The sequence below is a fragment of the Stenella coeruleoalba genome, assembly GCF_951394435.1.
Source record: "Stenella coeruleoalba genome assembly, chromosome: X".
Classification (NCBI taxonomy): Eukaryota; Metazoa; Chordata; class Mammalia; order Artiodactyla; family Delphinidae; genus Stenella; species Stenella coeruleoalba.
Window position 1 is genome coordinate 1,675,873 of NC_137152.1, and position 25,436 is coordinate 1,701,308.

A 25,436-nucleotide genomic window follows, 5' to 3' on the forward strand; every position below is an offset into this window, starting at 1 on the left:
AGAAATAAAATAAGATCAAACAGCATTCACCATCACCTCTGGCCCTGGACCAGCCCTGAACAGCAGTGACCAGCCTGCACGGGGCCAGGGCCGGGGGGACCCTGGTGTTGCCATTGACATTGCAGGGGACTGGGGGTGAGTTCTGGGGTCTCCGTTTCTTCCTCCCTAAAAGAGGGTCTTGCAGATCAATGGTATTATCTAGACAGCTCCAGGAGCATGCAGGCCGTCCAGAAAATTCATCCATGGCTACTGTTAGTTTTACGTGATTCTTACCTCATTAGTAGGAAAATCTGAAAGCCCAAGGAATCTTTTAACTGCCTAATTTTTATTTTGATTCTAACTTTATTTCTAGAATTTATTTCTATTTTATTTGTGCCTGTATTTATATTATTAGGTTCTGTGTATAAATGATAAAATTTATGTATAATTCATAATTTCTATAATTTATTATAAAAATTTAAATTTTATCTCTACCCTTATTTTCTTTCTAGAGTTTCATGTATACATATATCCATTGATATAATTCATAGGTTCTGTGTATAAATTATAAATTACATAATTTATAGTTCATTATTATAAAATTTATATTTTCTAATTTTATTTCTAGAATTTATTTCTATTATATGTATACAGGTGTTCATTTATATAATTGATAGGTGCTGTGTATAAATTATAAGTTACGTAATTTATAGTTATAAAATTTATTTCTTATTCTAATATTATTTCTAGAATTTATCTCTATTATATTTAAACATATATTCATTTACATAATGATAGGTTCTGTGTATAAATTATAATTTATATAATTTGTAATTTATTATTATGCAACTTTATCTTATTTCTTTTCTAATTTTGCTTGTATAATTTATTTCTATTTTATTTGTATATATTTATTTATATAGCTTATAAATTCTGTCTAAAGTATAAATGACATAATTTGTAACTTCTGTAATTATATTTAATTTCTCTTCTAATTTTGTTTCTAAAGCTTATTTCTACTTATTTTTATATATTTATATAATTTATAAGTTCTGTATATAAATTCTATAGTTTGTAATTTCTGTAATTATTATTGCAACTATATTTTCTTTCTGTTCTAGTTTTCTTTTTTCTTAATTTTTTACTTATTATTTTTGGCTGCGTTGGGTCTTCGTTGCTGCGTGTGGGCTTTCTGTAGTTGCGGCGATCGGGGGCTACTCTTCTTTGTGGCGCGCGGGCTTCTCATTGCGGTGGCTCCTCTTGTTGCGGAGCACGGGCTCTAGGCTCGCAGGCTTCAGTAGTTGTGGCTCACGGGCTCAGTAGTTGTGCTTTGTGGGCTCTAGAGCGCAGGCTCAGTAGTTGTGGTGCTCGGGCTTAGCTGCTCCGTGGCATGTGGGATCTTCCAGGACCAGGCCTCAAACCCATGTCGCCTGCATTGGCAGGCGGATTCTTAACCACTGCACCACCAGGGAAGCCCCGATCTATGTTTTGTTTCTGTTCTAGTTTTGTTTCCGTATTTATTTCACTTCTGTTTCCATTTGTATAATTTATAAGCTCCGTGTATAAATTGTGTAACTGATCATCTCTATAAATTATTATCAGTAGGATTTATATCCTCGTTGTGATGTGTGCGTCAGTGCGCCACCCTGATGGAATTTAAGGGAAACCGGATTCGGGCCTCGTGCTGTGCGCTCGTCACTTGCACAGTTCGTGGTTGTGGAACCTCAGATTCGCGGTTCAGCGGGTTTGTGAGGCACGTGCAGCTGCACAGCTACCCCGGAGGAGCCGGCGCCCAGGGTGGCCTTGGGGACGTCCTGGGGCTTGTCCTCTGTCTCGGGAGGAGGGAGCCGAACAGATGGCTGGGGGGGGAGGGTGCACGGCGGTGGGGGAGGGCGCACGGCAGGGGGTGTGTGTGCTGTGGGGATGACTCAGGCCCTGCGTCTGGCGGGGCCGCCTCACATCTGGAGGTGTCCCCTTCCGCATCTGGAGGTTGGAGGGGCCGCCTGGAAGCTGCAGAGGCAGGGCAGGCTGCCTCCGATGGGCTGGGCAACGGCAGCCGGAAGAGAAATGCCTGGGTGTCCCCCTCGGATGCCCGGCCCCTCCCCCAGCCCCACTGGGTCTGCTGTTCCTGGGTTTTCGTGCGGGACCCCGGGGGCTCAGCAGAGGGCTCTGCGTTGAGCCGTGAGCTCTCCTCTAAGCGAGGCCACGTCAACGGTACTCAGGAGCCCAGATGCACGGGGAGCGGGGCGGGGCACGGGGCCCAGGTGGGCTGGGGAGGCTCCAGGCCCTGGACACGGAGCTACCAGGCAGACAGACAGACATGTGCACACACACGTGCACGCATGCTCACACGCAGGGCACAGACACGCATACATACACAACACTCACGCTCGACGCATATTTGCGCGCACGCGCGCCCATGAGCACATACCTGCACCGCACACGCACCAGTGCACGTGGACATGCATGTGCACAGGTACACCTGGGCACGCGTGCAGTTCACCCACATGCAGTGTGCACGCCCGCGGGTGCACGTGCTCACAGACACGCGCACTCGAGTATACTCACGTGCACATCCGTACACAGACACACCCACACAGGAGCATGCGCGCGCACGCATCACGTGTAGCAACATCTTACGTTCAAGTGTGTTGCTGTTGGTTTCAACATTCCAAAGAGCCTTGTCTGCTTGTTTTTTCCAAATCCCCGTCCGAAACGCAGCATCGTCCGCTCCTTGAATCGCTCTGTTTGGGGTTACTTGCCTCCCCCCACCCCCCGCCCCCCGCCACCGTCAGGTGTGGAGGCGTCCCGATGGCAGGGGCGCTGAATATCTCAGGAAGGTCCCAGCGCCGTCGCTTCGGCAGAGGGAGCGTAGAGGGAGTGATAACGGTTGTGGGTCTCTAGGCAGACGTACAGGACCAGAGACGCGCATGTATGTGTAGGCTCTGCACCTGCCCGGGGGGCTCTTCGGGGCTGAACAAATCCCACCCTCCCCAGCCGCCCTGGCTACCACGTGGACATCTGCCGCATGCTGCAGGAACAGCTGAAACCACACCTGTCCCTTCCGGGCTCTGAGATCCAGAAACCAGCGCCCCTCCCCCCGCGAGGGCTGGGGTCCGTCCGACGCAGGGCCTTCCCAGATGCTGCTGCTTCTGCTGCCTGTTGTTTTCTTTGTTTTCAATTCGGGGGCACATCTCATTGTTCATGTCGTAGTTTTTATGGAAGTAGAGTTGATTTACAATATTAGTTTCAGGTGTACAGCAAAGTGATTCTTCTATATATATTTATATATAGCAGATTCTTTTCCCATGTAAGTTATTACAAGATATTGAATAGAGTTCTGTGTGCTCTACAGTAGGTCCTTGTTGTTTATCTATTGTATGTATAGTCATGTGTATCTGTTAATCCCATACTCCTAATTTATCTGTTCCCCCCTCCCTTTCCCCTTTGGTAACCGTAAGTTTGTTTTCTATGTCTGTGAGTCTGTTTCTGCTTTGTAGATAGATTCATTTGTGTCGTAGTTTAGATTCCACATATAAGTGATATCATAGGGTGTTTGGCTTTCCCTGTCTGACTTTCTTCCCTTAGTATGACAATCTCTAGGTCCATCCACGGTGCTGCAGATGGCCTGATTTCATTCTTTTTTACCTGCCTGCCTGTTCTTAATACACACATGGAAAATCACACACACAAAGACACTTCCCAAACTGCACGTAGACACACGTACACATGGGCACACGCCCAAACTACACACGTGCACATACAAAACCCCACATATACACATACACTACACACACCACAAATACACACATGCCAACTGCACTTAGACACACACATGTGCACACATGCAAACCACCCACACACCTACACACAAAACCCCGTGGATCCCAACTCAGTAAACGGACACACACACACACCCCCAATCGCTCACACACATAGCTGCACGCGCGCACACACACACACACACACACACACGAGAGAGAGAGAGAGAGAGAGAGAGAGAGAGAGACAGAGACAGAGACAGAGAGAGAGAGAGAGTTACAGGCTGACACCTGTCTGTGAGACATTCAGGGGGACTGAACACATTGCAACCTTCTGGAGGCCCCCGGGGATGAAGGTGGCTTGTTACACGCCCAGCACTTCCTGACATGGGACACGTGTGCTCTTTGCTTCTGCCCCTGCAGGACGATCCTCCGACCCGCTGTCACCCTCCTTTCCGCTGACCGGACGGTCCAAGTGGACTGTTCCCCGATTCCCTAACTGTGCTTTCCTTCAATCCATCATTAATTGGATAGAAATAGAAATCGTATTGAAATTGCTTCAGTAAAGCGGTAGCAACAGGATAGAAGCACCGTGGAATTAAAGGCAGTTTCCCCCCTTCTCTGGGATCACAGGAAATTTAAAAGAAAATGTACCTTTTTCCGGGTTGTCTGGTGTTTCTACGAGAAGTACATTTTGGTCGCGTAATTACAGAGATGTTTTTCTCTCCATGTTTTTTCTCCATCATGTATTGGAAATCGTTACTCACCTATTTCAAAACACCTGCTTTTTTAGACCAACGCACGTGCAGAATTATCATGGTTCCCCACTAATTTAATTGCTGCTAAACTCTAAGGATGTCCATAATGTAAAACATAAGCTGACATGTTCTTACGTTTACGCATGAGAGTGAATATTTCAAATGAGAAATCACAGCATGTGATGCATTTTCAAAGCCGCCAGACATCTCAAAATCATGCCCTTTTTAAATTGTCTTCTTAATTTCCCAATTTACTTTTATTTGACTTATTTCTAATTGGACTCTTTTTTCTTTTAGGCCAAGATTTTGATTTATCGCATGCCCTTGATGGTGAGTAACATTAAAACATTTTGTAAACTACAGGGAATATTTTATTGGACTATAGTCAATCTTTTGAAATATGTCTTACTGTGATAACTAGACTCACGTAGGACGAGGAAAATCAAGATGCCCTCGTCAGGGTAAATGAGTCTTTTTTGGTGGAATCATTTCCACGTTCTGTGGTGGTGAATGAATGCCACGTGGGGTTGCCATGCGCTTGGGGAAGGGGCTGGTCCCCCGTGGGCTGGTCCCCTGTGGGCTGGTCCCCCGTGTGCTCACTGATTCCATCCCTTGGCTGGTGGCTGCATGACCCCAGTCTCTGCCTCTGCCTCACGTGCCTCTATGTTTTCCCATTTCCTTCTGATAAAGGCACTCGTCTATAAGGGTCTGTGCTAATCTGCTGTGACCACATCTTAACCAGTGTTTCCAAATAAGGTCACGTTCTGAGGTTCCCAGTGGATGTGAATTTGGGAGCCCAGTATTCAACCGAAAACATCTTTTGTTTTTTTTTTTAATTGGAGTACAGTTGCTTTACACCGTTGTGTTAGTTTCTGCGGTACAGCAGAGTGAATCAGTCATACACATACATATATCCCCTCTTTTTTGGATGTCCTTCCCACTTAGGTCACCACAGAGCACTGAGTAGAGTTCCCTGTGCTCTACAGTAGGTCCTCGTTAGTTACCTAGTTTATACATAGTACTGTATGGATGTCAGGGCCCCAAGGTATCTTTTTCACTCCTGGGGTCCGATGCAGAGGTGTGAGTCAAAACCGTGAGGGCAGTAATATTCCCAAAAGCCAGCGGGGGTTAAGTCTTATTCTTGATGATGAAACCCTCACTGGGTGGTGGGGAGAGATGCCGGGGAGGTGTCTGTGGTCCTAATGGCCTCGGCCCACACTGCCTTGGTTGCCTGGGGGTCCCAAGGAGCAAAAGGGGTGCTGCACGCAGTGAATGTGCACAGCCTTTGAGCCGAGGGTCCCGTGTCCCTCCTTCTCCCGCACAGGTCCCGGGCTCTCCCTCGTGTCCTGTGTTCTCCCGGGTTCCCCCTTCACTCAGAGTCCCCCCACTTGGCGTCATGAGGTGGGAGGGGTCCTTGGTCTCCGTGGCAGCCATGGTCGACATCATCCTATGTTCCTGTTGCCGTGGGTCCTCCAGTGCTTGGCCACTGCCAGGAAAAAACGATGCTTCAAACGTTTTCTGAGTCTTTTTAAGGAAAACAGAACAGTGTCGGGAGTTGCTTTCTGTGTCCCAGCTGCAAGTTTTACTGACAGAAATGTCTTTTCTCTTTAGACAAGAAACCCACTCTGGTCCCACCAAAAAAAGCCACCGGTAAGAAGCAAAGGCGCCCAACATGCAAATGCAGCCGCGAAATCGTTGTCGTGCGCCCCAGTTTTCCCAAGAGCTGGGTGAGACGTGGTCAGCGATTCACCGGCTCTGGGTCCAGCCTGGTTAATATTTGAATTATGCTGGGATGCGGGTGCTTTCAAGTCCACAGAGGCTGTAAGAGAACGGACGCTGACACTTTGGCGAGATGCGTTTGGGTCCCCTGGAAGGCATCTCGGGATGCCTTTCTCCTGAGTGTCTGTCCCTGGTTTTGGATACTCATTTCTCGGCAGGAACAGTTTTAGGACCCTGGGACCCTCCTATAAGCCATGAGCAAACTTCGATCTCAGCCTCTAGGAGGAGCCTACTAGCTGTCACTAACCCTTTCCAGTAAGAGCCAGGAATCAGACCGATCATGGAACTGACCAAGGGTCAGAGTCATTGGTGGTTAGTCACCCACAGTAAAATCGATGCCCAGAGTTACAGAGCTCTTATCACTGATTTTTTTAAAAATGTGATAGCTCTCTTCAAATGTTGGGCTTCTCATCTAGAAGGGCATCTTATGAGGGAAAAGATAGCCTTGTTCAGAGCCAGGTCCTTGACCTGTGCAGGCCCGCGGAGGATGCTGGACCAGTCATTATTGAAGAATGGACTTTGCTCCCTGGGCCAGCAACGGTGTTTCCCAGTCGTGACTCGTGATGGGTCAGTACATCGTGTTGGGTGGATACACAGGCTCACTTAGATGTTGCTGGGACTTGCAAAGAGTCCTTAAAACTAAGAAGGCAACCTCAGAAGCCATCAGGAGTTGTCACATCATTTTGTCAAGGACACCTGGGTCAGTTGGATCATTTTCTTGGTGGGCACAAGCCCAGATCTGGCCTCAGACATCCCCCCTTATCTAGTACTGTCTACCTTGTGGAAGTTGTTGGCAACTCGGTAGGGGAAGATGCTAGGATGAACGGTCCCCGGGGAAGAACTGTCTGCAGGCGGAAGTTGGAATTTCAACTCGGTCCGTGGGGCGTACTTGATTTATAAATTACTTTCATTGTTTTGGTTTGGTTTTTGCCTTTTATTCCTTTCCTTGGAGAGAAGGATGATATGGATACGGCCAGGAATTTGGTTTTTCTTTTGAGACGTTGGTCAGAGTGATATTCTGGAAAGTGTTTTGAGATGTGGAGATGCAGTGTTTCCTCCATCTACTTAGGAAGTCATTTCTGTTCCTCGTTTCACCCAGAACTTCAGTATTAACTATCTGTTTTTCTCCTTTAGATGATAACTTCAATTTAGAAGATGCCCTTGGTGGAGGGAACAGTAAGTGGTACCTCTTAAATCTCCTGTGTGTCTGACTTGCTTATTTATCATTGCAAAGAGGCTTGTCTCTTATAAGTCGAATTCGTTTTTACCACGAAAACCTAAGGAATAGATGTATTGTTTGTTGTGGTTGAGTTTTTTTGGCTTTTATCCGTAGGCCTGCTTTTATTTTAAAGCTCTTACAGTCTTTGGGGTGATATAAGACAAACTGAATGTCCTTGCCAGGGCTGGCCTCGTGGGTGCGTAGGGTCACACAGGGCTCCACACTCAGAAGGGCTTCCCTCCTTGGTGGACTGCTCTGTGGCCGCCATATTGAATTTCTTAGTACAGTTTAAGCAAGGGACTCTGCCTTCTCATTTTGCCCCGGGCTCCGCAAACTCTGTAGCTGGTCCAGTCGTCTGCTTTATTTTCTATTGGAAATACGTGAATGTAAGTATTGCAGCTGACTGATGATGGAAAGAAGTCCACAGGTGCCTGTGTGTACGGGTATCCCCATCATGACAAAGTACTTGCCCCGCCGTGACAAAGGACACGCTTCCGTTTCTAACTGTTTAGCGAACCATCTGTGTGCAAATGCACGTTTTGTTGTTTTGACTGCAAAGTGCTCATAATTGCCGTTCTCCTCTTTTACAGATGACCCAGTGACAGCCGAAGCACCCAAACCAAAACCTAATCCAAACCCCAAGCAGCCCGGCTCTTCTGGTAAGACCTTCTCGCCCCTGTGGGTCCTTGTGTGTTTTTCAGAGTACAGCGATTTCCATGTCAGCTGAAAGGAGGTAATTTCAGATTTAGCGCGATCTTACTGTGAACTCTCTGTGCAAGGTAATGCCCATCTTCCAGTCGTGGAAAACAGTTTACAAAAAGATATTTTTGGTTCGGGGTTGATTTTTAGTTTGCTGATTTCACTTCCAAGGTTTTAATGGAAACTTTAAAACATTAAATGTAAGATTTTAAATATAGAGAATCAATATGGAGAAAAGTATCAGCTTGTTCTTTCCCTTTAGAGAAGCTCTTGGTTTTTTTTTTTTTTTTAAAGGTTTTTGCCGCCTTTTTTCGGACACATCATAGTATTCTCTGAGTATTTGACCGACATCAGTGTTCTGAGTTGAATGGCTGTTGAAACTTCAGATTTTAAGTTGGCTGTTTTGATTGTTTATACATTTGTTTAATTTTTAATGCAGAAAAGTAGAAATACTGTCCGTCCTCTACCACAGGGAAGATGGTTTTTCTCCCTAGTGTTTCATATCAATTTAAATGAAACAACTGTTAAGTAAAACTGTCAATCTTTTATTCACACTGTGTCATAACATTATGTTTTGCGTATTAGTATTCCATAAGCATTTTCTTATGCCATTTAGTAATTTTTATCATATGACTTTTCTTGGCAGTTATATACTGTCATAACTAATCCCTAATTTTGAAAATGTTATGTTTCTCTGCTATTTTATTTTATTTTATTTTATTTTATTTTTTTCTTTTTTTTTCTCTCTGCTATTTTAGACGTATGAGTTGCAAAGCAAATTGAAGCCACCTTCATATGCTTTCTTATGGTTTTATTTCTTTTTTTTAAAATAAATAAATAATTTTATTATTTATTTATTTTTGGCTGCGTCGGGTCTTCGTTGCGGTGCGTGCGCTTCTCATTGCGGTGGCTTCGCTCGTTGCGGAGCACGGGCTCTAGGCGCGCGGGCTTTAGTAGTTGCGGCACGCGGGCTCCGTAGTTGCGGCTCACGGGCTCTAGGTGCGCGGGCTCGGTAGTCGTGGCGCACAGGCTTAGTTGCTCCGCGGCATGTGGGATCTTCCCGGACCAGGGCTCGAACCCGTGTCGCCTGCATTGGCAGGTGGATTCTTAATCGCTGCGCCACTGGGGAAGTCCAGTAATTGTATCTTTGAAAGATTCCTTCCATAGAGTAGTACGTTTATGGGGTTCCCCGCCACCCCATGTCTGCTTTTGATTCTGATACGTTTCCCTTCACCCCAAGACATCAAGACACTCCCGACAGTTCTGATGTGAGACATGATGCTGTCTTTTTCCTTCTAGATGGCTTTTCGGATTCGGACCTTACTGATGGGACTTCAGATGGAGGTAGGGTTCCCCTTCTTTTTTTGTCTTTCTCTTTTTTTTTTTTTTTAATCTTTTGTCTGCGCCGCGCGGCACGTGGGATCTTAGTTCCCCGACCAGGGATTGAACCCACACCAGGAAGGGGAGAGTGTTAACCACTGGACCGCCAGGGAAGTCCCTCAGTTTTTTATTTTATATTGGAGTAGAGGTGATGAACAATGTTGTGTTCGCTTCAGGTGTAGAGCAAAGTGAGTCAGTTCTACATAGACACGTGTCTGTTCTTTTTCAAATTCTTTTCCTGTGTAGGTGATTGCAGAATATTGAGCGGAGTTCCCTGTGCTCTACCGTAGGTCCTTTTTCCACCTCTGTCTTTAAAATCTTAGGTCCATGTGGAGGCAAAGCAGTATTTAAATATAATAAAAAATAAGTGTAAAATTAATATATGCTTAGAATAGTTATAACTTGATGAGATATATAGTCATTTTTATGTACTTATGTATGTATAAATGATCGTGTATACGTATGTTACATATAAATATATTTTTACTGTATTCATCTGTTATGCATATGTAATCTAAAATAGGCATATGTGTAGTATATGTGTACGCAATATATGAGGCGTAGCCAGACACAAGGTAAAGATCTTCTCCCCCAGGATTCCTTTGGGTCACCCTCAGGAGGTGGGGAAAGATTGTGCGTCAGCCTTGAATTTGGGCGTCACTCTTGGCCCACAGCCTCCTAGGAGGGCTGCAGACTCAGAGCCTCTGGACCTCCCCCTGGAGGGAAGCTCCTTCCATGGCAGTTAACTCCAGCTTCCCCCCCAGGTAGAAAACCCTGGCTTCAGCCCCCAGTTGGGGAAGTCTTTTATTTCTAACTCTGCCATCGAGCTCTGGTTCTTGTTTGTTTCTTGGAGAATGGAGCGTACACGGTGAATAATAATAATAAGATGATGTGAAGATTTCCCAGGAGGTGACCCATGACTCTGACCTCCTTGGCGAGGGACTTTCATGCTCTGATGTCTCCCCACACTCCCGCCCTGACCCGTGTTCTTCCCCCTGCGTGTACAATCTGTTTATTGTCCCTTCCCTTTTTAAGCATTTAGGTTATACCAGTTTCTTTTTTTTTTTTAATAAAAAAATAACATTTTTAGTTAACTGCCTGATACTCCTTAATACTTGTTTTTGAGTTTATCGTTGCTGTACAGTATTGTATAAGTTTCAGGTGTATGACGTAGTGATTCAGTATTTTTCTAGGTTGTACTCCATTTAAAGTTATTATCAGATATTGGCTCTATTCCCTGTGTTGTGCAATCTATCCTTGTAGCTTATTGATTTTATATATAGTAGTTTGTACCTCTTAATCCCCTCCCCCTGTTTTGCCCGTCCCCCTGGGCACAGACTGGGAACCACTCCTCCCTACTGGGAACCACTGGGAACCACTCGTTTGTTCTCTATATCTGTGAGGCTGCTTCTTTTCTGTTATTTTCACTAGTTTGTTGTGATTTTTAGATTCTGCACCGGTTTCTTGTACATATCTTTACGCTTTGATATCGGATGTCCTCCATGTGGTTCCCTTAAGGTGGTTGCTAAGAAGTAGGGTTTCTGAAAGGAGTTCCCACTTTTCCATCCCTTCATGGATTGCTAGATTGCTTTCCAGAATGGCTGGGGTCGTTGATAGTCCCACTGGTAAGAGGACCATGTAAGAGATTGCTGGGTTCATTCCTCTCTGGCCTGCCTTAAACGTTACTGGAAACATTTTTGCTTTGAATCCTTGCTTGTTGGAGTGCCATTGATTGACATCAGTGGATGAACCAGCCCCCAAAGGGTTATAAGTCTGTTTCTATCAGTCACGCCCTTACGGTGACATGCTTTTTTATCGTCTCGTTTGCCTTCTACCGGGAATGCCCCTACCTCCCCTCTTGAGCTCACATACCTTTCAGAGTAAACCCCTTCTACCCTGGTCCCCAAAGTCATGTCTGCAGTGGCTAGCTGTCTACCTTCTAATTGGTTTTCCGTTTAAATTTACATCTCTAGGTGCTGTACAAGATCGCCCCACTTTGAGGAGTGTAACAGACAGGATTCTAGTTTGATACCCGTGTAACGTGCTCTTACCCACTGCATGTAACAGGCCGTACGCTGGCTCTGTAGCTGCGTAACATGCAGCCCCTCCTTTGTAGCAGGCAGTGTTGCCCCATAGCCACGTAACATGCAGTGCCTGTGTGACTATACTGTAAAGACACACTGGATGTAACGTGCAGTGCCTGTGTGACTATACTGGAAAGACACACTGGATGTAACGTGCAGTGCCTGTGTGACTATACTGGAAAGACACACTGGGAGTGACTGGCTGACATTAAACAAAGCTAAAGGCACCCTCACAAGTGTACAGTCCACTGGGTGGATTCCTGGTTTGTGCACTAATAATTGTACAAGCATCAGCTTAACATCAAGTATCAGGAATGGCCTGACGGTCCAGTGGTTAGGACTCTTTGCTTTCACTGCCGAGGGTGCAGGTTCAGTCCCTGGTCGGGGAGCTAAGACCCACAAGCTGCGTAGTGTGGGCAAAAAGAAAAAACAAAACGAGACAAACAGCAACAAAAGCATCGAGTATCCCTTGGCATTACATGTGGAAAAAGTAGAGGGGGTGGTGAAGCGGTATCCCTTAGCCCCGGGGAAAGCACGAAGGAAGACCACACCCAGAGGTGGTGGGTCCCTGGATGGCACATGGCTGACAACCACCCCTAGTGAGACTGGGGGGCCTGAGAGGTAACAGGAATGTGCCTGGAATGACCCCATAGCCGTGCGAGCATTTAGGTTATACCAGTTTCTTTTTTTTCTCCACTTTTTTTTCTCTCTTTTTTTTCTCTTTTTTTTTCTTCAAGGCTGGAGTAGACCTGTGCCCACTTCTCAGGTGGGCTCTGAGGCCCTTGCTGGGTTTCTCCCCGAATCCCTGGGGGACTTTGAAGACTCAGCGGGTCTCCTGGGGCCCACCATGGGGCCAGGGGGTTGAGTCAGGTGCCAAGCCTAGATTTCAGGGACACGGGAGCAAGACAGGTGATACCGCCCGCAGAACGAGGACAGCCCCTCCCAGCAGTGGAAAGGGACACCCTGATATTAACGGCCTCATCAGTCCCACGGTCATTTCTCTTAAGGAACCTTCACAACCCAGGGTCAGAGGAGCTGGTCCTTGGTATGAGTTTTCGGTTACCAAACGTCTTCCCAGCGCCATTTGTCACCAAGCCTCGTTCCTCTCTTACAGGAGGCGGTGATGGCGGCAACCAGAGGCCTGGAGGGGCGGAGCAGGGTACGTACCCCTGGTTCCTGATGTCCTGGGTTCCTCACGTGTACTATTGAGGAAAGCAGGAGCCAGTGGTCACAGCCTCACTTTTAGTATTTGCAGCGTCATCTGAAAGATACTGGCATGAAGAATGGTTCTCTGGACACGCGTTCCAAGGGGGCTCAGCGGAAACACAGGCAGACCCCGGAGATGCTGGGGATTCAGGTCCAGACCACCGCAGTCAAGCGAATATCGCGATACAGCAAGTCACACGAATTGTATGGTTCCCCGGTGCATCTAAAAGGGATGTTCACACTACACCGTAGTCTGTTCAGTGTGCAGGGGCATTATGGCCAAGAAAAAACACCACGTGCAGGCCTAGATTTATAAAACTTTTTATTGCTAATGAATGCTCACCACCCTCTGAGCCTTCAGCGAGTCATAGGAGTAACGTCAGAGATCACGGATACCGTCACAAACAGAATCATAATGAAAAACTTGAAATATTAGAAGAATTACTGAAATGTGATGCAAAGACGTGAGGTGGGCAAATGCTGTTGGAAAAATGGCGCTGATAGACTTGCCTGGCGTAGGGTGGCCACAAACCTTCAATTGGTTAAAAAAAAAAAAAACAGGGCTTCCCTGGTGGCGCAGTGGTTGAGAGTCCGCCTGCCGATGCAGGGGACACGGGTTCGTGCCCCGGTCTGGAAGGATCCCACATGCCGCGGAGCGTCTGGGCCCGTGAGCCATGTCTGCTGAGCCTGCGCGTCCAGAGCCTGTGCTCCGCAACGGGAGAGGCCACAACAGTGAGAGGCCCACGTACCGCAAAAAAAAACCCAAAAAACAAAAAACCCCACAGTGTCCGTGAAGAGCACTAGCTTGAGGTCTACCTGCTACCGACGGGATCTGCATTTTAAGTTCAGTCGCCCTCCCATGGTGCCCTAAGAAGGAACGCCACCCATATTACCCAGGGTCCTCCAGAGAAACGGGACCACTAGGATGTATAGAGATGAGTAGAAAGACACTTATTGTAAGGAGTTGGCCCACGTAGTTACGGAGGCTGAGAAGGGCCTCGATCTGCTGTCTGCACGCCGGACACTCAGGGAAGTGGCCAGTCAGTCCCCATGCAAAACACCGACAACCAGGACAGCGAATGGCGTAGGTCCCAGTCTGAGTCTAAAATCCCAAGAAGCAGGATCACCAATGTCCAAGGGCGGGAGAAGACAGACGTGCCAGCTCAGGCGGAGAGCAAATTGTCCCTTTGTGATCTAATCAGACCCTCAGTGGATTGGACGATGCCCGTCCACGTTGGTGACGGCTTTTACCCAGGCTAACGGGTGCGAACGTTATTTTTTTCTGGAGACGGCCACATGGACACATCCAGAAATAAAGTGTTCCCAGCTGCCTAGCAGGCCCTGGCCAGTCCAGCTGACACATAGGGTGAACCGTCCATCACACCGTCCTCCTTTTTATTCACGGGGGAGGATGTCTTGTGCACCTGCCGTGTCAAGAAACAGCTGTAGATGTGGGACGGATGCAGGTAGTTTTAGGATTCTTGGTGGGGGGTGGAAACCCCGTCACCCTAGAGCACATGAGACTAACGAAGAGGTGGGCGACTTTGATTTTTCGGAAGGTACATGAAGAGACGGCCATCTGGCTGGTTGAGGTCACACGGCCTCTGAGTGGTCCCCGCTGGGCCCCCTTCCACTGTGGGTTTATCACCCACCTGAGACCTTCCTCACTGAGCTGGGAGGACAGCTGAGCTGGTCCTAGGGGTGGGGAAGAGATGGGGTTTGGCCTCCCACTGGGAGCCAGTTCTTGGATTGGAAACAGCTCGCGTAGTAAAATGAATTCAGACGTGGCTCCGGAGTGACGGGCCCTCTGTGGTTACCGGGGGCCCCGCCTCTCAGGCCTCAGCCCCACCCTCTTCCTCCGGGCAGGGCCGCCAGCCCCCGGCGTGGTCCGTGCGCGAGGGTTACGTGTGTCATGGTGTCCTGTGCTTCCTTCCACAGCCGACTCCCCGGGGGTGGTCCCTGGGATCATCGGTGCCGTCGCAGTGGCCGTGGCCGGGGCCATCTCCAGCTTCATCGCCTACCAGAAGAAGAAGCTCTGCTTCAGAGAGAACGGTAAGGTGCTCACCGCCGCGTCCTTTCCGTGGGGCCTTGCTGCTTTGAAAAGAGTGCTTTCATTTAAAAAAAAGAACTAAAAAGCAGAGCTCAGGTTGGCACAGACACGTGGAAGGCGGCCGAGGGGCTCCCGAAGTGGCTAGAAAACTGGGATCTGACTTTGTGGCTTTGATCCCAGCGTCTCCTGCATTTAGCCGTGTGAGCTGGTGCAAGTTACTAACCATTCCATTTTGGGGGGCGGGCATCCCCGTAACGAGGAGAGATGGTAGTCTGCGCTTTAGAATTTTTGTGAAGGTCAATAAGGTCATTGTGAAGGTCAGTAAGGTCATGTGTGAAGGTCAGTAAGGTCATGCGTGAAGGTCAGTAAGGTCATGGGTGAAGGTCAATAAGGTCATGTGTGAAAGTCTTGACAGGTTGCCTGGGAGAGAGTGAGTGTTGAAGAAATGTTAGTTCTTACGATTCATTCGTTGTTATTTACATGGACCGCCGAATACCACCGTTACAGCACAGAGATCGGAATTCCATCACCGGGCATTTTGGGACTTTGTACTCAAATGCTAAGTTACTTAGGATTCGTCCTGACATCAGTGAGTTCTGCTGTTCTGAGCACAGTTCATGTTTGTGCATCTCTGGAAGGCTCTGTCCAGGTCTGGCTTTGAGAACCAGCGAGGGCTGGGTTGCGGTGTTTGTGGCCGTGGCTGCCCATCCTCCTTGGAGGAGGCTTGTGGCATCTGAACTTCCCTTCTGTGTATGACCCTAAGTCCTTATCCATACTTTGCCGTTGGCCATAGGTGTCATCTGCCTAAAGGACCCTTTCCTGAGGGTTCTTGGGAAATTCCCAGAAGACTTGATGGAGGCCAAGTTACCCTCTAGGGATGGAGTTTATCCTTCATCTTGCATCATTCCAGATTTCTAGGTTCACAAACACTATTTATAGCCTGAAATTAAAAGTCTGACACAGCGTTTGGATTCAGAGACCTAAAATAAGAGGCCATTTTTATATCCCTCTGCTAGCAGTGGAGGGTAAGGGTGCCTGAGTGCATCTTATTTCCCTCGTGTGAGTGGGTCGCCTTCCATCTGGCCACGCTCAGGAAAGTGTGGTTGGCTGGCGGAATGGTGGGCGTCCAGCAATGCCCAAATGGATAGATGACCAAGTTCCAGGAGATACTTACAAAAGATCTACAGTTAGAACCAAGTGGGGGGAAACAGCACAAAAGAGAACACCGTTTTCTTTTGCTTCTCCTAGAACGAGCGAAGACTTAAAAGACTAGGGATTCGATAGAAGTGAATTTCTGTTTCCTTTTCAATCACACTTTCCACTTTCTCTGAAGATACTCAAACTCAGAGCTTGACGCCCAGCCAGGAGAGGAAGGCGCTCGCTAGGCAAGATAAACAGGAAGTCCTGGCCCCGAGATTTCCTGAAAATCTTCAGGTGAACCCCAGTTGGACTCTGGAATTACAAAGCATTTCTGTTACCGTGTGAACGGGATACATGACTCTCTGGATGTTCGTATGTCAAGACACAGGGATTTGAGGAAACACCCAAGAGTCTTAATAGACTTGACATCATCTCATATTTGGAAAAGGGATTCAGAAATTGGGAAAACCAGGTGTTCTGCATCCCACCCTACCCCACCCCGGGGTCTTGGTCTTGGGTTCAAGCACTGTTCCCCCATTGCAGGGGGAAGGGGTGGGCATGGAAACGGAAAGCTTCCCGGGTAGAAAGAGTTGAACGTCCGATTTTCAAAACCAAAGCGAACTTTCTGAAGAACTGGCTCAGAGCAGGCGAGGATTCAACTTTTGCTTCCAGAGAGGCTGGCTCCATTCATTCCCCTAGAATATGTCCTCCAGTCTGTCTTCGTAGGCTGAATTAACATTAGGTGCGACTTTAAATTTTTGATTTGCTTTGTGGTTTTCACAGGTCCGTGGTCTTGAGCTGATGTAGATGCACAAAGAAAAAGGAAAAAAAGGGGGGGGTGAACCTTCATGAGGGAAGGGAGCGGGTGTTTCTGATTTCAGTATAAGCACTTTTGTCTCCAGCTGTAAAGTGTCCAGCAGTGACACAAAGAAACTTGGGTCCCTTTTCTCATATAAGCACCGAGCCTAACGCAAACAGTGAGCATCTTTCTGACTACGTGCGTAGATATCGCGGTTTATAGACCTGCCTTATAGAATGAATTCAGTGTTTGTTGTCAGTTATGTGTTTTTATGAGCAGAGATGGCCAGGTATCGGGTCCATGACGATGCTAGACCTTTTCAGGTCCGTGCAGGACTAGTTTATAGGCTTTATTTCTGGGGTGGTTATTTTAAGGTGTGCAGCTGTGAGCTTGGAGATTTCGTAAGGAGGATGTGGCTCCCGCGTGTACAGTGAGCTCGCGTCCTTGGAGGAAGCGTGGTTTGGGGTGAACCATTATTCTCTGAGCGTGGCGGTTTGCAGAGTGACTTTCCGGGACCTCGTTGTTGTATTGAATTTTGTAGTGTCTGTTGAATTTGCGCCAAGCTTCCTCTCGAGCACTTACGGCGGAAGCAGATGTGTTTTCCCAACGTGGAGACACATCCATCTAGTACTGTCAGTCTTGATATATACTTAGCTAAGAGCTTCTCCGTGTTACATTTTGTGAGAAGGTATGAGAAAACCTCCACGGCCAGCAAAGTTTGGTAGCTCTGTCTTTTATGCCTAAAGGTTTGAAGTTGTGACTCTAGGAGTTTAATCTGGTTTTCTTCCAAGTGATGCAAGCTGGCCTCTTAAAGCCGTTTTGGGACGCAGGCTCCTGGTTGATGTGTGTCTTTGCGTTTTCGTGGGTTGGGTTCAAGTCACCAGTTTAAATGATGGGTGACGCTGAGACTGACCCGCTGGGACAGGGCACAGTGTTTGGTTGTTGTCACTGGATGCGGTCGATAGCTGATTCTCGTTGCTCACTGCACATCCGCCAGCTGCTTCCCTTGTCCTTGATGGTAGCAGATTCTTGCGGCGTTGGTGAAATGAGCTACTGGCATGTCCTCTCCCTCCCTTCTTTCCTTCCTTCCTTCCTCCTTCCCTTCCTGCCTTCCCTCCTTTCCTCCCCGCCCCCCTTCCCTCCCCCCACTTAATTCTGGTGTCCACTCTGTGATGCTCTGCTCTGTCAGCTTGTCTCCTCAACTTCTGAGCCCAGAGGGCATCTTCCTAACCGCTCTCACTGCTGCCTGGGCTGTGGGCATGCACCTGAAGCAAACCTTTCGGACGTTTACTTCTCGTTGTTTGTTTCTCTTTCATTTTCCTTTCCTGACTTTCCGTTTCAGATGAGTCGAAGACCTAGGGATGAGCAGAAAACCCCAGGTGGGGCCTCAAGATCGTCCTTTCCGATCCGTGTTTATCTACCAAGACGCAGAGTCGAAAGCAGACCTTGTCATTTGTCCTTTTCCTTATTAGTAAAACTGCCACCGTGATGTGTTTCTCCCAGACCAGATGCCATGCCTTGAATCCTATATGTTTTCTCCCTTCACGGTGCACAGAAGCGTATGATATGATATTTTAAGGCCCAGGTAGCTTCAGAATAAGGAAGAGAAATGCAGACATTTCCTTTTAACGTAAAATCCAACAGAAAGAAATGGTACCGGCGGGGGCTTCCATGAACGAACCAGGTTTCTCAGCATCCCCCATCCTTGCCAGTGTATCCTGCAGGGGGTGAGCCGTCCTGTTTTCAGAGTCCTGGGGCAAAGCCGGCCCTGGGTCATAGGGTTTCCTCTCTCACGCTCATGATGGAATTTTTACCCTTCTGATTCCATAGCCCCTGGATTTTTATGGTCCATTTCCATGAAGTGTTTCCTAACTCTTGCTCAGATCAGTTTTTGCCAATTATGTGAATTTCCCAGTTCGCAGCGGGTGAAAAAAAAATCCACATATTTAGGCAAAACCTAAAAATCTCACGATCTTAAATTTCTGAGGTCAGCGGAGACGTGAGTGTTGGGATCTTGACACCCTAGAATTCTTGCATCCTTGTATATCCCCGTAAGCATGGAAGTCATCGCTGCATTTTTTTTTTTTTTTTTTTTTCCTTTTTAACATCAGACCATCTCCTTCTTGTGCTGGCTTCTCGGGCTTCCCTGGTGGCGCAGTGGTTGAGAGTCCGCCTGCCGATGCAGGGGACGCGGGTTCGTGCCCCGGTCCGGGAGGATCCCGCACGCCGCGGAGTGGCTGGGCCCGTGAGCCATGGCCGCTGAGCTTGCGCGTCCAGAGCCTGTGCTCCACAACGGGAGAGGCCACAGCAGTGAGAGGCCCGCGTACCGCAAAAAAAAAAAAAAAAAAAAAAAAAAAGAACCCTGCAACGGAGGCTCTCCGTGCTCCTCCCGTGGGCCTGGTCATCTTCCACCGGTCACCTTGATGGCCTTGACAGTGGTCACCTTGCTGGCCGTCTGGGTCTTTGAAGAAAGCGTCGCAGATTTCTTGGTTCTGATGAAATAAAGCCCGTGTCCCGGTTAGCACAGGGGTGCATTTAAATCGAATCTCTGTGCCCCAAGAATGAAGTCGTGGGTGTGAACTACAGATGAGACCCTGCCGGTCAGTGGTCTCTGGGGTCTGCTTTTGGCCCCCAGTGCCTGCAGTGTTTACATAAACAGCCCGCACACAGAGAGACCCCGAAAGCTGCCATTGCTGTAGTTGCCTTCATAGCTCGAGTGGCTCCTAGCTTAAAAGAAAGGCATGTGAGCTGCTTTGGTTTTGAGTTTGAGATGGGGTGTGTTTGGCCTTTTAAGTGTTGAGGTTGCAGCGGGAAGATGCACCTGGTGGAGCCCGGGTCTCCTCTTAGGGGTCCACGGGGTTGGGTTGGGCGCTTGGCATCGGGGAATCCGGCCCTGCATCCCTGACCACACGGCTCCGGCTAAACGGATCCCAGGGGGCCGATCCCTTTCCCCGCCCACGAAGCACCCACCCACTCTCAGGCTCTCCCCAAATGCTGGGCGTTGGTGACACCAACATCAAAACTGGGTGTGCCGGCATCCCCTCCCCCTCCCCCCAAATATCTCTTCAGATAATGGATTGAACATGTCTTTTACTTGTTGGAAATAACGTTTGGCCCCACATGGATTTGGGTTTGGCTGTGCTTTATTATTTCCCAGGGGCATTTCTTTTTTCCTTTTCCTTGAACATACCTGGATATAGGTTTTCTGCGGACCCGTTAGAATATTTTGACTGGGTTTCTTCTTCCTTTGTTTTTCTTTTGGTAGGGAGCTTCTTTGTCACATGAAATTAAAGCACATTTAGGATTTATCGTCATAATAGTTGACTCTACAATGTGAGCGTGTTCAGAGCCTGCCTCCTGCCCGGCCAGCAGAAGACGTGACATTGGCAGTGACCGCCCTGCAGTGTTTGCACAGATCTCTTCAAACTCTCTCCTCTTTGGGTGTTTCTCTTTCTTTTTTTGTCATCTTAGAAGTTTGGTCTCTGACTGGGGTCTCCTTTCGTGGTTGGGGGAAAGGGTGGTGGCTCACGGAATCCATTTCATACAGACGGGGGGGATGCGTGTTTCTGGGACCGGGATGAAAAGTGGTGTTGGGTGTTCACGCATGATGCTAACCCCAGATGCTGCGGTTTTGCAAAAATCAAAGCTTCGGGAATATAGGAGAACGGTCGTCATGGGTCCCGTGAGCTACTTCAGTCCTTTTCACGTCATACATGCTTCCGTGTCCCTTCCCAAGCATGCAGTAAAGAAATAAACATGTTCTGACTGGGAATCTCTCCTGCGTTTTTGTTTCTAACTGAAGTGTAGTTGGTTTACAATGTTGTGTTAATTTCTGCTGCACAGCAGTGATTCAGTTATACACACATATGTTCGCTTTCATATTCTTTTCCATGATGGCGTATCCCAGGATATCGAATCGAGTTCCCTGTGCTCTACAGTAGGGCCTTGTTGTGGATCCATCCTCAGCATTAGCAGTTTGCATCTGCTCATCCCAATCTCCCACTGCATCCCGCCCTCCACCCTGTCGTCCCGTCCTGTCCCCCGCCCCGCTCGCCCGTGCATTTTGAATTCTGTCGCCTCGCACTGTATGCTGGGAGATCGTTTCTGGGGGCCGGCGGGGCGCGGCAGGGTCCTCTTTGCGTTGACGTATGTGTGTTCGAAAACTTTTGGAGTAGAAATTGGGAAATAAAATGATAGACTGAAGAAGCATGGGAGCGAAGAAGCCAGACCCCGCGAGGTGCCCTTCGTGCCTTGATGACCAGGGCGGTCCTCTGCTTGGGGGCAGCGGATGGAGACAGGAGGTGGGAGGCCAGTTCAGCTTGAGAGTGACCATCAGGGGGGGTTGTCTTGGTAGTCACCCTCCTGGGGCGTTTTGTTCTTCTTGCAGCTGACCAAGGCGAGATGAACATGGAGAACCATCAGGGCACCAACGCCGAGCCACCCGGTAAGAAGCGTCCTGAGTGGGCCCCCCCCCCGCCCCCCCGCGGGTCTGTTTTTCCTCCTCTCACCACTGTCCTGCTCAGATTCTTGGATGGGATCCTTTGTGTCTCGAAGTTTTCAAGGGGGTTCTCTGGGGAGATGCCACATAGACTTTCCGGGGCTTGAGGCTTCCGGTGAGACCTAAGTCCGCTTCACGTTCTCTTTAAATGTCGGCCAGGAGAGTTTTCCAAGCGTCGCCCCACTGCCGCATGGCCGGAGTCAGCAGCTGGCCGGATTGCATCTTCTGAGATGCACCCTTTGCAGCATTTTCACGTGCTGCGGTCACTTTTACAGAATCCTCCCAACCTGGTGGCGAATTGGACCAAGAACAGGAGGTGGTGCAAATTATGGAAACTTCTCAGGGCCAGAGGTGGGACGTTCAGTGATTAGAACCACTTCTGAAAACGGCAGGAAAACACAAATTATGTGTCTATACACCTGTGTGTGTTTCTTTCTTTCGTTTGTGTATATATGTGGAGACCCACTCCTTTGCCCAAGAAAGGCAACATTTATTGCATAGGACGCCTGTGGAATTGACATAAGTTTGGGTTTTTTTTTTTTAAAGTTTTTGGCCACACCCCACGGCATGCGGGATCTTAGTTCCCCAACCAGGGATTTGAACCCATGCCTTCTGCGTTATAAGGCAGAGTCTTAACCACTGGACCACCGGGGAAGTCCCGAGATAAGTTTTTAGTGAAAAGTTAACATAGTTTTAATTCCAAACATACGGACTTTTAGAAAGTGTCTAGCTCGTTGCTCTTTCAAATAAGGGAAGGATGTGTAACATGAGCTATCCTTTTTTAAGGACAAGAAAATGCGAAAGAGACCTCCAAAACAGAAATGAACTGATCTGAAAATCTTAGCCCTGCATTGTTGTCAATGAACCAACGCCGTGGCCCCTCATTTACAGAATTATTTATTCTGAAATTTGTAGTTTACAGACATTTCTTACCGTCTCAGAGAAGTCGCGAGTAGAGAATGCCTCTTCTTAGTTTCTTTCTACTTTTCCCGAAGTGTCCGTTTTTTACGAGTGACCGTTGCATCGTAGTATGAAATGTACTGAATTGTTTTTTCTAACCCGTTGGATTTAGTTTTTGCTTTCTGTCAGCAGTGAGCTTTGAGCACACTTCTATCTTCTGTAGAAATAGCGTCACCCGCTTCTGGAATTTTCCACCTGCAGGTACTCGCGTGCTTGTCGGGGCCGCTGGGGGTGCCTTGTAAAATCTGTTCTTGTGTCTTGGTCCTCTGCAGTTCAACAGACCCTTCTGGAGAAATAGGAGGTCGGCAGCCAAGTGAGTCATAGCAGGGTCTCGAGCTGGCCTGCTGAGCCTCTCCAAAGATCGCCTGCAGGGACAGAGCGGCCCCGCTGGAAACAAGCCCCGGCTTGTCCGTGCCTTTGCTCAACTTGGGATTCCTGGTTTGAATCTTGAGGTGCGTCACCACCGTGCTGGGTGGGTGAGATTGACTTGGGATGAGTGTTGCCTCCAGAGGGCAATTACACTCACCTTCTCCACGGCCCTGAGGGGTTTCCCGTGTGCTGTGAAAGGCTGACCGACCAAGTCCCCGTCATTCAACCCCACTGAAGTTCCCCAACCAGAAACGCCGCGCTGTTTACCAATTGCCTGTAAATTGAATGCGTCTGAACCTCTGCCGACATTGACCTTTTTATAGAGTGAGGTAAGCCTTCGGCTAGTTTCCTCAAAAGTTCTTCCATTTACTAGGATTTTTTTTTTTCCCACACCAAACTAATAAAGAGAAATTAGAAACCAAGTACTTTTTACTTAATGTTTTGCCATGGGGTGACTTTTAAAAAAGGTTGTGAAACTAGTGGGATGGATCCCCTGTTCCCTTCTCTGGGGCTGTAAGACAGACGATCGCGGTAAGTGCTCGCTCTTTATAGCATCTTGCAATGAACGGAATGCCTGCTCTTCTCCCGGTAACACACGATGACTTCTCCACCTTTAGAAGCATTTCCCCCGTTTAGGACCGCGCACGCACTGCACAGCGCCCAGAATGCTTGCTTTTATACAGAAGGGCTTTGCGTGGACTTTTGTGTTCATCTCGGGAAGTGCAGAAGCCCTGGTGTTGCAGACGGGCTGGACCCCACCCGTAGACTACCCTCCGCGGAAATATTAGTTTCCAGGGGCACAGGCTTGCCTCGTCTAAAGCTCTTAGGATAGTAACCCAGAGCAGTGGCGGTTTCCTGGGAAGACTTCCTCTTGTCACGGATGACGGTGTAAAGAACTGTTGTGTGTTTCACATCAGCCACTCCAGGTTCAAAGGTATGACGTTAAGCACACCTGCGTGGGCTGCCTTCACAAAGCACCTAACTTGGGAGAGGGCTGCTATGACGTATCAGTCATGAAGGCTGGGTCTTTCTCCCTTCTGAAGCTCAGAAACTCTGCCAGTAGTTTGAGGGGTAGGCATCTGCGCCACCCCCTGCTGTTGAGGACTCAACCCCTCTCCACGCCCGTATCCTTTCTGTGACCTCTCCTCCCTGCGTTATCTAAAAGCGTTTGGAGTTTCTTTCTCGAGGTATTGCTGGAGACCGTCGTCTGGCTCTTTAACTTGTTCTGTCTTTGACACTATGATAACTTTAGAGTATATGAAATGGTGTAAAAAAAAAAAAAAAAGGATTGGTATTTATCCTATCCATTCATTGCTGTGTTCAACAAATACCTATGACCTGGTGTGCACAGTGGTGACCATGACATTCAGGATTCTACAGGATGGAACACAAATATATGACATCCATCCATGGATGGGGTCGGCCAGTCGTCAAGAGCTGAGGGCCAGGTTGGTCAATATGCTTGGGTTCCCTCGCTAACTGGCTCGGAGCACCTGGGTACAAAGGTCGAGAGCGTCCATGTTCTCCCCAGTGAGTCATCACGGGTTGCCTTTGAGGTCAAGATTGTGCACGCTGACTTGCTTCATAATAAGAAAAAACGCATACAGTCTTTTTGTAACTCTGAATAACATTGGCATTTTTATAAGCATTGCAATCATACTATAAGCATAAATGCCTCATTAAAGAAGAGAAGAGTGAAAGGATGGGTATTTCTTTAAGGATGTGAAATTATGACTGATTCATAAATAAGTATACATTTAAGAAATATGTCAACTAGGCTTTTCTTACGGATGGTGGATGTACATTGTTGTAGACTCGGTTTAATTTCATGTTCACGTAAAAATAAACATGATTTTATCAAAGGTCTGTCTTTTGAAAAATTGAATTTAAATTATGTGGCCTGGATCATTAAATACTTGGCATAACGATTGCTTTTTAAAATCATTTTGGAGCTCCCATATGAAGAAATCACAGTCCAACAGATTTTGAAATCAACAGAAAGATTTTATTTAAGGGCCAAAGGGAGACAATACCAGTGGAGGATTTGTTACAAGTCTGGGTCATAATGGGTTTGATTAACCCACTTAAGCTGTGACCAAGTTTTTGCTGTCAAGATGCTGCAGTGAATATCTCTGTAAGCACGTTGTTGTGGCTGTGTGCAAGTGTGTGTGTTGCATTAGTGCCTGAAGTTGGCTTTGTGAGGAAGAAAAGCATGTGTATATTTAGTTTTTATGGACACTGCCCAGTCATCCCCCATAGAGGTGCAAATTCATGATACCCCCCAGTGATGTCAGATCTGTTTCCTCACTGCCGTGCAAACTTTCTGATTGGTGCCAATCTGTAAGTTGAAAATGATATCAAATCAACTGCGTTTACATTGCATTTCTCTTAACACATCTCACTTAATCTCACTTAACACAAGTGAGATTGAGAATCTGCGTAGGGGGGACCCATTTGCATTCCATTTCTGGGGGAAATGAATGCATTTTGCCTACGTTTATATGTGTTATCGGTCCTATCCTTATTGATTTGTAGGAACTCTTTACATATTAAAGATATGACTGTGAAGTAAGTAGCAAATACTCTTTTTCACTTTATCCTTCACCTTTTAACTCTGAAGTGATATTTTCCCCCATTCATTTTTATTATTTTTGCACAGTGAAGTTAGTTAATGGTTTCTGGGCTTGCTGTGTCATACTTCTAACACTTCTGTGGGGTTTTTTTACATTAAAATATTTGATCCCCTAGGAATGCG

General features: G+C 47.6%; 1 protein-coding gene across 1 annotated transcript in view; it reads left to right on the forward strand.

The window, feature by feature from the left end:
- The window catches only part of CD99 (CD99 molecule (Xg blood group)), a 34,202-nt gene extending 10,223 nt beyond the window's left edge, over positions 1-23,979 (forward strand). The window contains exons 2-10 of the mRNA XM_079911160.1: positions 4,796-4,828; positions 6,110-6,148; positions 7,412-7,453; positions 8,087-8,155; positions 9,495-9,539; positions 12,774-12,818; positions 14,804-14,917; positions 21,242-21,298; positions 22,585-23,979. Coding sequence (XP_079767286.1) covers positions 4,796-4,828; positions 6,110-6,148; positions 7,412-7,453; positions 8,087-8,155; positions 9,495-9,539; positions 12,774-12,818; positions 14,804-14,917; positions 21,242-21,298; positions 22,585-22,610 — 470 coding nt within the window. The 3' untranslated portion in view covers positions 22,611-23,979. The remainder of the gene's footprint in view (positions 1-4,795; positions 4,829-6,109; positions 6,149-7,411; positions 7,454-8,086; positions 8,156-9,494; positions 9,540-12,773; positions 12,819-14,803; positions 14,918-21,241; positions 21,299-22,584) is intronic.
- The last annotated feature ends 1,457 nt before the right edge of the window (positions 23,980-25,436 follow it).